Source organism: Pleuronectes platessa, chromosome 12 (genome assembly GCF_947347685.1).
Source record: "Pleuronectes platessa chromosome 12, fPlePla1.1, whole genome shotgun sequence".
NCBI lineage: Eukaryota > Metazoa > Chordata > Actinopteri > Pleuronectiformes > Pleuronectidae > Pleuronectes > Pleuronectes platessa.
Genome location: NC_070637.1, coordinates 21,283,745 through 21,300,911, shown reverse-complemented (window position 1 = coordinate 21,300,911; position 17,167 = coordinate 21,283,745). Strand labels below are relative to the sequence as shown.

The 17,167-nt window shown below is 43.1% G+C and overlaps 1 protein-coding gene across 1 annotated transcript in view; it reads right to left on the bottom strand.

Moving 5' to 3' along the window:
• The window catches only part of camkmt (calmodulin-lysine N-methyltransferase), a 98,849-nt gene that overhangs the window by 20,742 nt on the left and 60,940 nt on the right, over positions 1-17,167 (bottom strand). The window contains exons 4-8 of the mRNA XM_053436390.1: positions 11,108-11,168; positions 9,413-9,464; positions 6,373-6,436; positions 2,816-2,882; positions 1,039-1,113 (exon numbers count right to left, since the gene is read on the bottom strand). Coding sequence (XP_053292365.1) covers positions 1,039-1,113; positions 2,816-2,882; positions 6,373-6,436; positions 9,413-9,464; positions 11,108-11,168 — 319 coding nt within the window. The remainder of the gene's footprint in view (positions 1-1,038; positions 1,114-2,815; positions 2,883-6,372; positions 6,437-9,412; positions 9,465-11,107; positions 11,169-17,167) is intronic.

Genomic DNA, 17,167 nt, shown 5'->3' with positions numbered 1-17,167 from the left:
AAAGGACCCCCCACCCACGGACTATAACACAATCAGAGTCTCTATTCAATGACAACTTGTCGCTTTCTCAATAAACAGATTGTGGATGTGGAGGTGAGGGACAACATTCAGTCACGCCCGAGCAGGCTTTGTTCACCTACAGGAAAATGTATGTTTTTCTTTTGTGTTGAGAAACGTTTGATTTGTGCGGACAAACCCGTTTTTTTTACCTTTACAAATATGATAAATAGGATTATAAAAGATTGTGTCTATTCTCTCTTTCTTTCTCTCTGTAGCAGGTTCACCTACACTTTTACCTTACCGCTGCAGCCTTGTGTGTGTGTGTGTCTGTCTTTGTGCATGTGTGAGTATGCCTATAAACAAGTCAAGGCTGCACAATTCATCTCTTTCGACAGCACATGTAACTTGAATCACATTTCCGAGGAGAGATTTCCTTCACAGATCGGTCTCACCTTCTTCTTTATATATTTTTCCTACAGAAGTCACGATGCAGCAAACACTGAGAAAATCCTGATGAATCTTGTTTCACGCTCTTCAGCCGACGCAAGAGAACAGATGCAATTCATCATTAGCTACAAGATCTACATTTCAATGACCAATGGGCTAATTGTTATATTTATGTTGCTCTATCGCTCCATTTCCATTTCTACTCCTCCCTCCATCCGCCCCTCAACTCTTTCTCTTTCTTCATACTGTGTCTCCTTCCTTGTCAAGGCGCAATTATTTGCAATTTGCCTAAGTCATCCATTTGCTGGGACACCAAGCATGAAAACGAGGCAATTTGGTGTAAAATGGAGGCAGGCGGGCATCACAGCATATGTGTGTGTGTGTGTGTGTGTGTGTGTGTGTGTGTGTGTGTGTGTGTGTGTGTGTGTGTCTGTGTGTGTGTATGTGCGCAGGTGTGTGTGCGTGCGTGGAAAAGGCATGGAAGGTCCAGGCGCTGGTGGGGGGTCCCGCAAAAGTGAAAATTAATGCCATGAACGCACAGACGGAGGTGAATCAGTGTGTGTGTGTGTGTGTGTGTTTGTGTGTGCCTACCAGTCTGCACACATGATGATGTCAAAGTGACCCTCTAGTGCTGAAATGTCCGACTCACAGTCCCACCTCACGACCCTGTAACACAAACACACAACAGACAAACAGAGACCAAGGTTTAGTCTTTGTAGAGTGAGTGGAAGATGACATGCAGAGTTGGGGAAACTGCACAGAGATCAGCAGCAGCAGGTTTTGGTCTTTTGTCCTTCACCACTTCACTTTGGGCTTCTTCCTCTCTCTCTCTTACTCTCTCTCTCTCTCTCACTCCATCTCTCTCTCCCTCCCTCTGACCCCCACTGTTTTTCTGCTTCGGTAGAGAATGTGTCCGCAATGGACGACATGTCGTCTGTGAGGTAAAGAGAGGGAGACTCTGACATGACACTTGACATTTATACCTTGTGAGCATACACACACACACACACACACACACACACACACACACACACACACACACACACACACACACACACACACACACACACACACACACACACACACACACACACACACACACACACACACACACACACACACACTATAGTGCTTTTGCCTTCTCTTTACCACTTAATCTCGCCGGGCCTGCCAGTAACTGTCTCCCAGTTACTGGTCACTCATACTGGTCTCTGCCACTTGATATTGTCTGTTTGATGCTAAATGTCAATGAAGTTGAGATGTTCTGGTAAATTAGAAGCGGTTGATTTCTCTGGCTGAAATGAGCTGGAACCTGTTTGTGCTGATGCACTGTTCCTCCGTCTCTTTGTCAATACCATTTCCCTCGGCTTTCTTTTTTTTCTGTTTCTCGGAGTGTCAGGCAGATTGGGGGGGGGGGGGGGGGGATTATTAATTAGGCATTATTAACACTCAGTAAACAAAACATTAGGCCTCGCTAGAAACACAATCTTGATTCGCGGCAGGAGGTCCCTTACACACGCACGCACACATACACATGCACATTCAACCACACCATCATGCCCCCCCCCCCCTCCCCTTTATCCCCCCCTTGTCCAATCGCATCGTGCCCTTCGCCCTCTTGTGCATTGCGGCTATGACAGCAGGCATAATCTGAAAAGAAAACAATCAAAGTAATGTAGCCTAATTATACGTTTACTTTTTCACTACGTCTTTCACTCTAATATGTGCAGGAGGGAGAAATAAAGAGAGAGAGAGAGAGAAGAGGTAGGGGAGCGAAACAGTCAGTCAATGGAAAAATACCTTTTCTGAGACAAGGACGACAATTAACTGTGCTTTAGCCCGTGTGTGAGTGTGTGTGTGTGTGTGTGTGTGTGTGTGTTTGTGTGTGTGTGAGTGTGTGTGTTGTGCAGAGTTCTCTTGATGGTTTCTGGATGAGAACTCCCTATCAAAGACAATCATTTTGCTTGAATGACAATGCACGTAGACACACATGCAACACACACACACATCCTACTTTGCATTAAAAAGATAATAAGGTTTGATCTTTTAACATTCATTTTTCATACTTAAAGACATAATGATGCAAAAATGTATAAAATGAATATATTTATTCAAGATAAGAATAACAGATTCATATTATACAATGATACGGTGTATTTTCTTTCTAATATTAATCCAACCACTTATATTTAACAAAAGAACAATTTGAACAAAACTGTTTCCCATCATCTTGTGAAAATGTTTGACGATAGCACTGGAAAAACAGCCACTATAGTGTGTGTGTTTACTTGTTTGTTTGCAGTATCATATAGTACAACCAGTGATAATGAGAACAGAGCAGAAGTTGTGACAGTGAAAATATTCTCACCTGGCAGATACACGAGTCGACCCAAACTTTCCAGCTTTTCGGTTTTTCTCCACCAACTGTCGCACATCTGTTGTAGCACGGTCAAGGGTTCAATGTAGACACACAAACATGGCTCCAAAAAGTAATTGTCATGTTATATTTGCGATTGGAACAGATTGAAAGATGTTCATATTATATTTGAAGTAGATTTAATATTTATTTTCCAAATTCAATCGATTTTTTTAGGGCAAATGGACATTTATTGCCAGATATATAAAACTATTCTGTGTAAGCGATGTTTTAAACATGAACTATGGATCTTGGGACTTAAGAAAGAACATTGATCGTCTACTGATTCCAGACTGTAGCGTCAGAGCCACATGAAGAGACGTAAAACTCAAAGTAAGTAAGAACATATATATGGTTGACATCCTCACAGAGAGAAGCCTGACTGACCGGGGATGATCTCCAGGGATCGGGAGCCTGGCTGCAGAGGCGGATCAATGAGGAGGCTTTTAACCACAGATAAACACACTCTCACCTCACGTTCTCACACATGCAGATGAACTCACACAAAGGCCGGCCCGATTGATGTCAAGTTGTCTATTAGGACCCCGGCTTGTGGAGTTACAAAGCAATGCAATTAGGATTTTCTTGTCATTAAAGCCCGCCAAGAGCTGAGACAAATCCAATCGACGAGGACAGAGAGCGATAGAGCGAGCGAGCCCGGAGACTTAGACAGAAATAGAGAGAGAGAGAGAGAGAGAGAGAGAGAGAGCGAGCAGGAAGGGGTGATCGAGACATTGATAGTTGGAGAGCCGATCCAAAATCAAAAGAGGGCTCCCAGCCGCAGATACACAATAATTAATATACACAAACCTAAACAAACACACCCACACACTGGACACCTGTGCGTCAGTGTATTATGCATGGGGATGACAGGGCGAAGAGCAGAGCAGCTTATACTGTAATCTCATCACTAGCACCCCCCCCCCCCCCCCGGTGGAAAGGTCAGCGCACGCACAAACACAGAGGCCAGTAGAAAACACACAACAAAGACATCAGGAGCAGAAAGTGAAAGCGAGGGAGAGATTTGGGTTTTATTGACCATTAAAGTGGAGGAATATTTGCTCCCATCACTTGAAGTAGCAGCCAATGACATGCATCACTCATTCTTAATGGAACGTCTCGAATTGATTTTCAAAAAAACGAGTATTCAAGGTCACAGCAGCGGAGTGGCTTGCTGTCTCCGGTGTGTGTGTCTGTGTGTGTGTGTGTTTCTGCACAACGACATCAACAACATCAGAAGGAACGGGGAAAATAAATCTCTAGATTTAATTTATCTAACTTCTAAATATCGTCTGCTGGAAACTTATTTTTGCGCTGAAATATCTTCTCAGCTATTTCACTGAATGAAAACTGAGCGCTATCGCAACTCGCCATCTCTCTCCATTGTAACACGGGCAGTGTGATACAAACAGCGTTCATTAGCACGAGGTTGAGTCAGTGACAGGAAACTCTCCATTGAGCCTGTGAGTGTGTGAACGGACCAACATGGAGTCCAGAACGAAATCTCGGCCTTTCTCTGTGTGTTCCTTCCATTTCTCGCTCTGATTTCACTTTACAATTCTCCCTATGTGTTTGTTCTGAGTAACAAAAGCAGCCGGTCAATGGCGTATTGTTTGTGTAGCCCCCCCCCCCCTTGTGCGAGTGTGTGTGTGTTCAGGCTCCATAATGTTATTGTTTGGTCTCATTGTGATCAGTAAAGGAGAATTGTTGCTGCCCGAGACAGATATGTTGTAAGCTGGGCCAAATATGGAAGTGCAATGTTGGTCAGTGGGGGGAGAAATGTGTATCTATATTTCCGGCTATTGTGAAACAACTGTAACGGGTCACAGCGTCTTTTTTTTTCCATCTCTGTAAAGTTCTTAAGAGAATGGAGCACGATGTGGAAGGACGGGGGGGGGGGGGGGGGGATAAGAGTTTGCAAAGGGGAACAGACGGGGACAAGTGTAAAATGAAAAAGTGGAGCACGATGGTTCGTCAGCTGACAGGAGCTGATCGATAACCCACTCAAATAACAAATACCGGCCAGAAAAAAGAAAAAAGAACTAGTCTAAAGATTTGTCCCCAAATACTTAATTATAGGTCTTAAACCTTAACCACACACAAAAACATTTTAAACAAACCTTGATTGTTCCTGCTTCAAAAACACTCATCAAGCCCGAACCCTAGCCTCTAGCATTAGATGAAGTCTCACACTAAATCTGACAGGATGGCAATTACCGTGCTCTTAACTTGGCACTGCGGGCAGCCGGGATTGGTAGATGCCACGTTGAGCACTGGTGCTGGATGTTTGTCACTGTGGGCGTCCTGTCTCAAGATAAAAGAGGTGGATGATGACTATACTCCCCCCCCCCACCCCCTGCTCCTGCCCCAGCTCTGGTTTTAGGGCTGAGACACAGAGGTTATAGCGACTGTACATTTTTCCTTTACAGCCTCAGAGACAAGTGTTTAATATTAAGAGCAAGTTTACTGCAAATAGATTTTGATCACTCAGCCTAGAAGACATGAAAACAATTTAATGGCAGTGATAATAGTTACCTCCGCCATCGAGGTTATGTTCTCACCCCAGTTTGTTTGTTTGTTTGTTTGTTTGTTGGTTTGTGTCAGAGCAAGATTACACAAAAACAAGTGGACGGATTTCCACTTATTCTTTTCACTTTCTTTGACGTATCGAGACAGAGCGTTTTTAAAATGTCTTCACCGTTTTCCCTCAGGCATCTTAAGCATCTGCAGCTTAATTGAATTAAAAGAGATTTTCTGCAAGACTTCAGTTCACAGGAACTAGGGTTTGTATTGGTCCTGTCGTGTCGTGTAATGTGTGTGTGTGTGTGTATGTGTGTGTGTGGGGGGGGGGGATCGATGACTCTATAGTATTTGTAGGAGCGACCCAAACAGAGCTTCATCATGAAATTTTATTTCCCAAAGAAATGATGATAATGTCACAGGTTCGAATATTAAATGTACATTATTTGGAGCCTTGATTTCTCAATAAATGATGATAGAAGAAAATGATTTATGACTCAAGGGAAAACGTATGTGAGCGTGTGTGTGTGTGTGCGTGTGTGTGAATGTGTACTCACATGGAAAGTCCATTATCTTAGTTCTGAAGTTGTTGTTCTGACTTCGGCATATACATTATTTAAAACATATGCAGGCTAATCACAATTGCTTTTTTGTACTATTTCAACCCCAGATTTATCCAATTTTATTTCATCTATGTAATCTAGAAAATAAGAATTAATGTTGACTCACATCAAATGCTGCTGCACATGTGACAATAGATCAGACATTTCCCTCACCCTATAAATAATGTTGTGCATCAATGAGGTTTTTAAACAGGCTAAATAAACAATATACAACAAACCTACTATTTAAAACCCCTGAAGAAAAGACACAAGTGCTCACAGAAGCCATTTCATTTGAATGCATATAAATAAACGTGAGGTGGAGGAATGAGGCCGAGATGGGAGCGATAGACGGGAGGAGAAGGAGAGAGGACGATGAAAGGATACTCTGAATGGACTTCTCATTCCCATCTGATAGCAGAACTTCCTCCGCGTCAGCACAAATGGCAACCTGAGAGACAGAGAGACAGAGGAATGAAACAACACGGAACAAAAGAACAAAAACCAAAGGCCCCGTTAGATGAGGCAAACATCTGAACACACACACACACACACACACACACACACACACAATAATGACATAACCATATCTACAAAGCCTCACTCTTGGCAGCCCGGCCCGCCCCACCCTCTCTCTCCACTGCTCCCTCTCCTCTCTGCCATTTCCCTCTCTATCTTCACCCCATTTTTATGTCTGCATTATTTTAATCATTCAATCAAATCAGTCAATACTTTTATCATTGTGGCTAGCGGTGGGGGCTGCTATCTTGCTATCACTCTGTTCAGTAATTGCATTGTGACAGGGGATGATGGCAAGCGCCGAGCCTTTTCATTTGACGCTGGGTGTTTATCGGGCCGAGCCATCACTCCGTTCGCCGCTGTCACTCTGCACTCGGCTCGCCGGGCCTGCCTGATGCCCTTCATATAACTTTGCGGCGCAGACTATACGGGAGACGGAGAGAGAAAAGAGAAAGAGAGAGGGAGGGAGACAGGAGGATGGATAGAAAGCTTTGTGCCGCGCCGCGTGCGAGGCAGATGTAGATAGAGAGGTATGTGCTTTAGTATAACCTCATCTTTTCACATTTTCTTTTCTTTGCAGATGCTTTTTTTTTTATATCAGCAAGTGTGTGTCAGGCTGTCAATTTCTGTGAAGGAGGGTGTGTGCATATACACACGGGCGAGGGCAGGAGCAAGTAGCTATTGTGTTGGCGTGTTCGCGAATCCTATACGGACGATTCAATGTAATCGTCACTTGTAGAAAAGACACATCCAGTATATGAGCATTTCTGAAACAATCGCACAAACATGCATGCTTTCACCCAGCCACACATACACAAACACACACACAGACACACACACACACACATGTTCAGGCGCTGCAGGGTGTGTGAGGGGGTCACTGAGCACTGCGAGTTCCACCATCTGCTCGAATGGAGGAAGGAACCTCCGGGCTGAACCAGAGCATCCAGCTGAAAGATCAAGAGCCCAACCTGGCAACCCATTAGCTCCACCCCGCCACCCTCCACCTACACTGCACTCACACACAGAGTCGGGCCATTTCAAATGCTCACACACATTCTGATCCAAACAAATATCAACATGTCACACAGTAGAGCGCTGTGAATCGGACATCAAACCAAACGTCTTGCATTGGATATGTTTTCGCAGGGATTCCTAAAGACTTGTTCTCTTCTCTGGTTTCGTACAGAAGACAATCAATCACAATCAAAGCTAATTAAGAAAGATGATTAATAAGTAATATTTGCTAAGATAAGAGGTGGTTTGAAACAAGAAGTGGATCATCAGCTTTAACGATGGGAAAGATCTTTAAGCAGATTTACAGTAATAGACAGAAAGAGACTGTTTTACACTCAGGATGATTAAAACAGAGAAATGTAAGCATTTGCCTTTGTGGAGTATAAACTTAATAAGTACTTTTTGCTCTAAGAGAGAAAAAACATGATTTACTTTAGGATGGAGACACAGAAAATGAAATGAGTATTAAACTTGACAAGTTACAAACAGAGAAAATAAGTGGTTTATTAAAGATCATTGCTATTTTCTCAGCTTCAGTTATTACAGTGCTATAAACTTTGACTTGATACATGTTATTCTTTAGTCTCATATCTAAATAGTTTTAATTAAAGGTTATCGATATGATGCTGTTCATTTGTACATTTGTTTCTGATCTTGATCTATTCCTCATTTATCAACAGCATCATGAACTATATATAATATAATGACTCTATAGGAAAAGTTAAGTGATCTCAACAGTAAGGTTAAAGCGGTATGTGTGTGTGTCTGCGCCAACTTTCATGAGGATATTTTAAATACTGAGACATAAATAATGAACTGTTAATAATGAAAAGCTCACATTGACAACAGAGGAGAAAAAAAACAGGATGGGGTGTCAGTGACGGATGAAGGAGGCAGGAGGAGAAGGAGAGGTGTGAGGGAAGGATTCCATCTCAAGTCACCAATGTCAAAACATGGTGTATTGACTGCCAGGAGATAAAACCAGGCTCACACTCACACACACACACACACGCATCTAGCAGATCGATGGGACACTGACGCCTGCTATGTGGAGGGGCCCTTAAGTCTCCGGCTAATAAACCCTATGGCTAACAGCCTGTGGTATATCCGAGAGTGTCAGCATGAGCGCGTGTGGTGAGAGCGTGAGTTTGCTGGTAAACAAAATAAAAGCACACAATAATTAAATCTCCGGCATCTTCAGTAATTCATACTTAATAATTAAAACTTGATAATGAAGGAGCTTGGTTGACTCTGTTTTTCTTAACTAAAAAAAGAATAAGACATCAACGAGGCAACAAGTGCAAATTCTCCCGCCACGTTAACACTTAAGACATTTGTGTCACCAAAGTGTTACTTTTTTTTATCTTGTGGCTGATATGGTGTATTTATATATGAATATATTTGAGTGCATAACGATAACGATAAAGAACATAACTATCTTGAGCCACTGCTTTCCATTGAGGACATGCACCTGCCCAGGATCGTGGAGTCACGTGTTCAATCTGCAAACTGATATGAATGTCAGGTAATAACACACAACTTCAGCACCACAACAAATACTAGGTAATTTAGTCGCATCTGTCATCCTCACACGTGACATGATATACTTTTACCTTGTAGTTTTACACGTGTTCTGTGAATATGACGACTGTTAATCGCCCACTTGTACACTTGTGCACAGAACAGATATTGCACATGAACAGGTAAGCATACTGTGTGCCCAAGCTGTTTGTGTATTGATCATTGAGGTTCAGTTTCACTAGGGAACTCAGGCATCTGTGTGTGTGTGTCTGTGTTTTTGTGTGTGTGTGTGTGTGTGTGTGTGTGTGTGTGTGTCTGTATGTGTGTGTGTGTGTCTGTGTGTGAGTGTGTGTGTCTGTGTGTGACTTACCATTAGCCCTGCAAGACATGTCATACCTCCTCCTAGCTCACACACTGCGCCCCTGAGAGAAACAGAAGAGAGAGATGAGTGACAGTGAGATTTACCTTGCTGAGACCCACCTGCCAGTTTAGCACTGACACACACAGGTACACACACACACACAGGTACACACACACACGCACTCACCGTGCACACACGCTGTACTGTACAAGTCCACAGATGTACATGTACGCACTCACACACACAGTAAACACAGCAGGGTTAGAAATATCAATTCAACCATCAACCTGGAAGCTGAATACTGAACATTGAGAAGCACAAGCTCAATCAGCAGGAATTCTGAGACACACACACACACACACACACACACACACACACACTAACACACTAACACACTAACACAAACACACACAATCCTGTTGCTTGCATGCTCATTCAACCCCTCTCTCTCCATCCTCATCCTCCTTTCATCTCCCCTTCCCCTCCATCTCTCGCCCTGTCCTCTTTCATCCCTCCCTGCCTCCCTCCCTCTCTTTCTGACCTTCACTACGCTGCTCTGATCAATACCCCTCTCCTCCTCGCCTCCCGCCTCTTGAATGTTAAAGCAGGAAATCAAAGGGTGATGTTCCACCTTGAGAGGAAATCAAAGGTGCCTGGGTGCTTTTCAGCCGTGTGCCGCGGGGCTGGCCAGCGCTCAGCAGACGGCAGCAGGGGAAAGAGCAGCGCAGAACAACGCAGCGTGGCGCGGGGGGGGTGGGTGCAGAGCCACACGAGGAGCATTTATGACATTCAAATTTAATAGTGCAGCTCCCGCTCTAAATACACCTGTTAGGGGTGGGCTGTTTGTTCGGCACGTGGTGACGCCGGTTGCAGCTTTTCTTTCTGAAAGTAAGTGAAGACTCATCACTGAACCCTGAAGCCACCGCTGCTGCACAAAGAGCCGCTCACCCGTTTACTCAGAGTTCAGAGGAGCTCGACTCAGGATGCAGAACCTGACCTGGAGAATCAGTTGTCGTTTTCTTGATTGAAAGACTTAGAATCAGTTACATTGATGAGTCCCAGTAGTTTGAGCTGCTGCAGAGCGCTGGCCGCCTGTTTGTTGTTGAACGTATCATCGCACCAAACTCAACACTACGCTTCCTCGGGCCCTTTAGCAACACACTTCAAGTGGTTCTGGATATGTGAGCCACAGACAGACGGAGATTTCTGGAATTAGCCGTCAGATGATGAAATTCAGGCTTTTTCCATATGAATACGTTTTTAAAGCAGTGTTTTAAAACTCAAAATATCAGTCTAACAATCCCTTAGGAAGTGCACATCACATGACCACATAGTGACTCATTTTTGTGTAATTGCATTTGGGGAAATATCTCTGTCTCACAACAGCTGTTTTAGAATCTTCACGTTTGTTTAACCTTCCTTCATTTCACTGATAATAGTAAATAAGTACCATTTTACTTAAGAGGAAAAACTTTTCTTATTTCACAATCTGTCATTGCAACAAGCTTAATGATTCAGATAAGTTTGCAGTGGAAGCAGGATGGTCCCTTTCCTGTTTTGTAACAATAAGAAATCTCATGTCAATAAAACATACAAATACATAATTAAAAACTACGTCCATGTAATTTATCCCAACTGTTAATTTGAGTTTTCCTTGGTGACAGAATCAAGTCTTTTTACAGTGGCATGGTGGAGTTCACTCACCTGAACGTGTGACGGTTCTGCAGACAGTAGTGAGCCATCACCTCCTCAGAAGGCCACACACCTGAATCACAAAGACACACACAGAGGGGATCGTTCACTCGTAAACCTCAGGACTGATTCACCAGCATTTATCTGGCATCTGTGGTGTGACCCGGAGCTTTGATTCGAGTGTTGAAACATCAGAACACATTGATATTGATATAAAACTGAAATAAAAACCATAATTGGATGTATTGTGTTTTCTGGTCTGTGTTCATTTGCTTCTCTTGTGGCTTCCACCTTGCCTGTGATCCAAGGCTCCTCCGTCTCTGTTTGTCTGTCTGCCTGTCTGTCTGTCTATTCTAAATCCTTGCAACACACTCTCTCATTGTGTGTGTGTGTGAGTGTGTGAGTCTGTGTGTGTGACAGGGGGTCCGGTGGGTGATAATCACAGCGTGCAGGCCTGTCTGGCTTATCACCTACTGTCAGCCCTTCTCCTTCTGCTGTGCATGTAACACACACTAACGCACACACACTTCTCTCGACACACACACACACACAAACAGACACACACACACAAATACACATATCTTGGCAGTAGAAGAAGTAAACATTCATTTGAATAAAACTTCAGCTTTTTGCTTCTGGCTTTGAACAAGAAGGTTCAGCTTGGCGTTGTCTGTGTGTGTGTGTGTCTGCTTGTGTGTGTGTGTGTGTGTGTGTGTGTGTTTATGTGAAGGAGTTGTTGAGAGAAAAGAATGAGAGGATATGCGTAGAATGAGTTGGAGAAAGCAGGCGAGGGAGGCAGAGATAGAAAATGAGCGAGGTAACGAGAGAGGAGTGGGGCGGCAGGGAGGGGGGGCGGGAGGAGGATAGAGAAAAGGTGGTAGTCGATATAATAAGCGGCTTACAGGCGGTCTCTCTTCACCTCATGGGGCAGACATCACTGCTCCCTCACTTCGCCCTCTCTGTATCTATCTCTCTCACTCGCTCCCGCTCTCTCTCTTGCCTCTCGCTCCGGTCCGCCAAGATTAGCTCAAGCAAGCAGGATTTAATAATGCCTATTGATAAAATGTCCAAATATTCCTTTTCCCCATTAGAAAAAAACACGCTTTCTACGTCTTGGCCTGACAGCACACACACACACACACACACACTTTCACAAACACGCACATACAAATACACACAGATACATTGACAGCCGCAGCAGTTATACTATGTGTCTAAAGTATGTCAAGAAGCGTGAGGCTTAAATAATGGGACTTTTTAAATTTCATCTCTTCGTCTCCTTCAGCCGGGCACTCGTCACACACTACAGAAAACTTTATTCTGTCAACTGGCATATCAGCAAGAGCAACCTTCTGAATTTCTATTGTTGTTTCTATTTTCTTGGTTGTACATAATTTCAGATATTTCATTTTCAATTAGTTTGTTATTTTACCAATAAAGCCCATTAAATGTTTGAAAACAATAATACATTAGACCCTCCATCACTGTTTATACCTTGTATTTGACTCGAACCTTGAGGTTATTCATTACTACTACAGGCATGTTAAACATAAGACTATTTCTTCATTATATGAGATCGGCTTCTTAGTACTAATAAGTACTAGTGAGTATTTATGACAGCATAGCCGTGTATGGGAAATCAACAGTGCAATGGTTTTGAAACTTTGCAAAGGATTTAGTGACAAAAAGAATTATGAAGGATTTAGTGATGAACCATTTTCAATAAAAAAGCATCATTGAAAATCTAAATATTTACTGTCATCAAAAGTAAATAGTCTGTATCCCCATATGATTAAGGTTTAAAAAGCTTTAACATCCAATGACATTGAGCTAAACAACTAGAATGGCAATCAGTAGAGTGCCAACCTCCATCAAGGCCCAATCAACCCCTTCATTTCAATCAAGCTGCACTAGATACACACACACACACACACACACACTCTATAGATCCGTGGGTTATTCCCTCAGAAATCAGCGAAAACACAATGTTAACAGTGTGAATCGTATTATTAAGTAAGGCACCATCAAACAAATGTCATGTACCGATAATTAAAACAAAAGCTCATAATTAAAATCATCCCGTTTATCAGGTCAAAGGTTAGAGACATTCTTGTCAAATCCTAAGTGAAATTTGGATCCTCTAAAATAGATTCATGAGAAGTGAGGGTTAATGTGTCATTACCTTTGACCCCTCCTCTTCTGATTGAGTGCTCACATGAAACATAATGGCCCCCCCGACACCAACCTCTGCCCGGCGACATGACACTGCAGCCCCTCCCCTCTGTGTCCACGGACGTGTGTCCCCGTTACACTTGACACCGAGGGGCCACCCAAAGCATCTTGGGTAGATGAACAGCAGAGGGTGGTAATGCAACAGTAAACTGGGTGGGAGCCAGCATCGAACCACAACACAAGCAGAAGAAGAAAATGTGAAGATGATGCCACAGATGCTTTCATTTACAACTTTGATTTTAATGTGCTGTGGATTTCTGATGAGGAAGTGACAGACGACATCTAATGAAGTGATGAATGAGAAAGTTTCTGGACATTTTTTCCACACATCTGAGTGTGTTAAACCAATATTCCTCAAGGACATTCATGTTTATATGATACAGAAAAAATGAAACCACATTACACTGAGCCCCAGTGTTAACAATGTGAGGTAATTCAACTTGTTTGGCTTTCCTTGACTTCAGGCCTTCTACCGAGTGCCTGATTCTAACTGCTGTCCAAACTCCAGATTAACTTTCCCTCTCAGGAAGTTATGTGCCTCTGTTTGTGTGTGTGTGTGTGTGTGTGTGTGTGTGTGTGTGTGTGTTTCTGTGTGTATGAACACATTTATGTGTGCGGAAGAGAGCAAGACAGACAGCACTAACTAATAAAGCTTTGTAAAGCATATGTGAATCTGGTGGTTAATCCCCAACTCCAATAACATTAATAGCCCAGGGTGACAGGAGCTATGTGTGTGTGTGTGTGTGTCTGTGTATGTGCGTGCATGCATGTGTGATAAGTATGTAGTGCCTGGCGGTGTGTGTTTGCCTCCCAGGTCGAGGTGCACTGTAGGAAATGAGGGGATCAGGAGTGGAGAGCAGATTACTCTTCCTGAGGATAATGAAATTATTTCTCACCTTCAATTACTAGATGAGAGAGGGAGCAGTGTGTGTGTGTGTGTGTGTGTGTGTGTGTGTGTGTGTGTGTGTGTGTGTGTTTGCACCAGCTTAATATAGTTATCAGTCCCAAGTTTTAAACCTTGTCAATGGTGTAACCCTGAAAACAATATGTGTGAGTTGCATGCTTAAAAAACATTAACTCCCCAGGTTAGTGAAACAGCTAAAACCTGTGATTACAATTAAAGTTTGTTAAATTCTATTAATATGCAGCATTAATAAGACAATGTCGTGTGGATGACTTCTTCTTTTTGTGACTGAAATTTGAAAGTGATGAAACAAACACAGAAAACGGATCAGTGGTATTGAACTTGGGATCCTTGGAATAAATAATTATGATTATCATTTGATTTGCAAATCCTTGTTTTTGACAGTTTCAGCTTCAGTGATATTGATTTGTGTGTCTGCCAAACTTGAAAAGGCGGATTTGATTGTCACTGTTTTGTTTCACAGATGCATCTTGGTATGATTCCTGCAGCAGAGTGAATAGAACAAGAGCTAAACTCATGACAACTGGTTCATGAATTCAGACACACACAATGTTAACAGCACTGGAGCTGGAGGTCCCACAGAGTCCTTGGTTGCAGCTTCCCACTGACTCTTACAGTATAATGCCTGAAGTCCTGAACCCTCATTCCTCCACATCCCAGTGCCCTGCGGCTGACCCCGTGAACTTTAGGACTTAAAGGGGCAAGACGGTGTTAATCTGGACTCGCTTCTTTTCAGTAATCACATGCACAGGGATGGAATTAACCATCCTTTCCTCCGTCTTCTGCTCCTTATCCCGAGGGGGATGCTTTTCAGATTTCAAACGAGTCAGTAATTATAAAAAAAAATTGAGTAATTCGAGCAAAAGAAAAATATTCCCTCCTTGTTTCTCCATCACCTGCAAGTAAATAAGTTACTATCTGCAGAAGGTGGTGATAATGCACCTCAAAGCGGTTTGCCAAACACCATTAAAACTTAGTACTTCCAAGAATAGGTATAACTCTGACCCCCCACTTACTCAGAAATACGCCGCATTAGCATCAGGATAAGAAAGTAACCAGGACATCCCTCTTCCCACCCACGTCTTTACTGGGGAATCCTTAGGAATCCTGGCAGCGATCAGACAGCAGGCATGGGATTAGATAAAGGGCTTTTTCAAATATCTGACAGGGATCCAGAGGCTATTTGGGGGGAAAAGGCGACTTGAAATAACTTCCTCGCTAAGCCCAGCTAAGCTAACGATACTTGAGGAGAGGCCATGACTCTCTTCCCGGTATCAAGAATGTTTTCTATAACAGTGTCTGAACATTTTCACTGACAGGAATGTGAGTAAGAGGCTTTATGCTATATAAAGTAATAGATTGCTGCCTTTCAGTCTGTTTGAAAGTCCAAGCGCTCTTCATATGGGCCAGGTGTTACAGGTGGTCCTTATACGTCCGACATACTCTCAATGCTCAGCTTTGCATTTACCGTCACAAAGATCAGTTCTTAGATACGACCTGACGATTGCCATTGGATTTGCTTTACAGTTCAATAATGCACATCACTGATTGGTCAAAAGCTTTCCTTGAAGAAACAGCCTTGTATGCATGCTTTTTTTTAAATCCTTTCCAGGAAATCTAAATTGTTTTGCCCCTCTTTCATTCGTCTGTCCCAGTGTCATTAATTCTAATTGCACAAATCATTTCTACAACTACATTTGCTCAAAACCTGTATTTACTGAAGCCGCAGTATTAAATAGTCACAAATTCACACATTCAAGACATTGGCATTTTTAAAGGTGACGTGCACAGCTTCAGGCAGTCAAACAACAAACACAAACAATTTACAAATTTGAAATATTAATGAGCCCCATTCGAGTTATAGGATGAGGCTGCAGAACTATTGCAGGAGGAGGAAGAAAAGGAGAGCGGAGGTGAAGACGCAACAGAGGAGGAGAAGCGAGAATAAAGCTGGAGGAGAAAGAGGAGGAATGAAAATGGGAGGAGTAGTAGCACGGAGGGAGGGAGGACAGAGGACAGGAATGGATGGCAAAGAAATACACTAAGCACGGAAGGGGAGCGATAGAGAAGGTGTCAAGATGGGGTTAAGTGGGCCGTGATGTTGCTTTGTGCACACACACACACACACACACACACACAACTCCATCACTATTACATACTGATACACACAAACACACAACTCTCTGTTTTCTTTTCCCACACACACAGACATAGACTTCTCTCCCCCTCAGGCCCAGCGTGACTCCGGGCTCCATGGCTCTCTGGCGGTGATCCGTCTCCACATTAAGCGAGGCCTCAGATAATTCCTAAGCCTCCTCCATGGCCGATCCAATAAGGGATAAGGCTCTCGGTTGGCCATGATCAACTGACAATCTGTCTTCTCACACGGCTACTTTAGTGGAGGCCAGGATTACCCCGGCCAGCCCGGGCAGGGTACACACAGTTCACAGGACCATGGAGCTGATGTGTGCATGTGTGTGTTGCTGTGTGTGTGTAGGAGAGAGAGATAGAAGCTGCGTCTACTTTGTGTTACCACCAGTAGCTGAAGGGTTACAACTCCCCCCCCCCCCTGTGACTTAATTCTTTAAAAACATTCATGGTACTTTGCACGGGGTGACACTTTTACAGTTTGGACTCTGCAATTTATTTTATTTCTGCAAAAGTCTGTTTTCAAAACTGCTGTGAATAGTGGGACTAACGTTTTGATACAGATCAGCATCAATCTACAGCTAAGATGTGTTTTTAGGGGGTGGATGGGAACACCACAACTATACACTGAAAATATGTACATCTGAAAAGAAGAACCTCTCTAACACAGCAGTGATGTGAGTATTGATAAGAGCAAAAGTAGGTTATTGTTGTGATTTCAAATTAATTTGATCTTGATGAGAAGTTATGTCCTAAATCCTCATTGG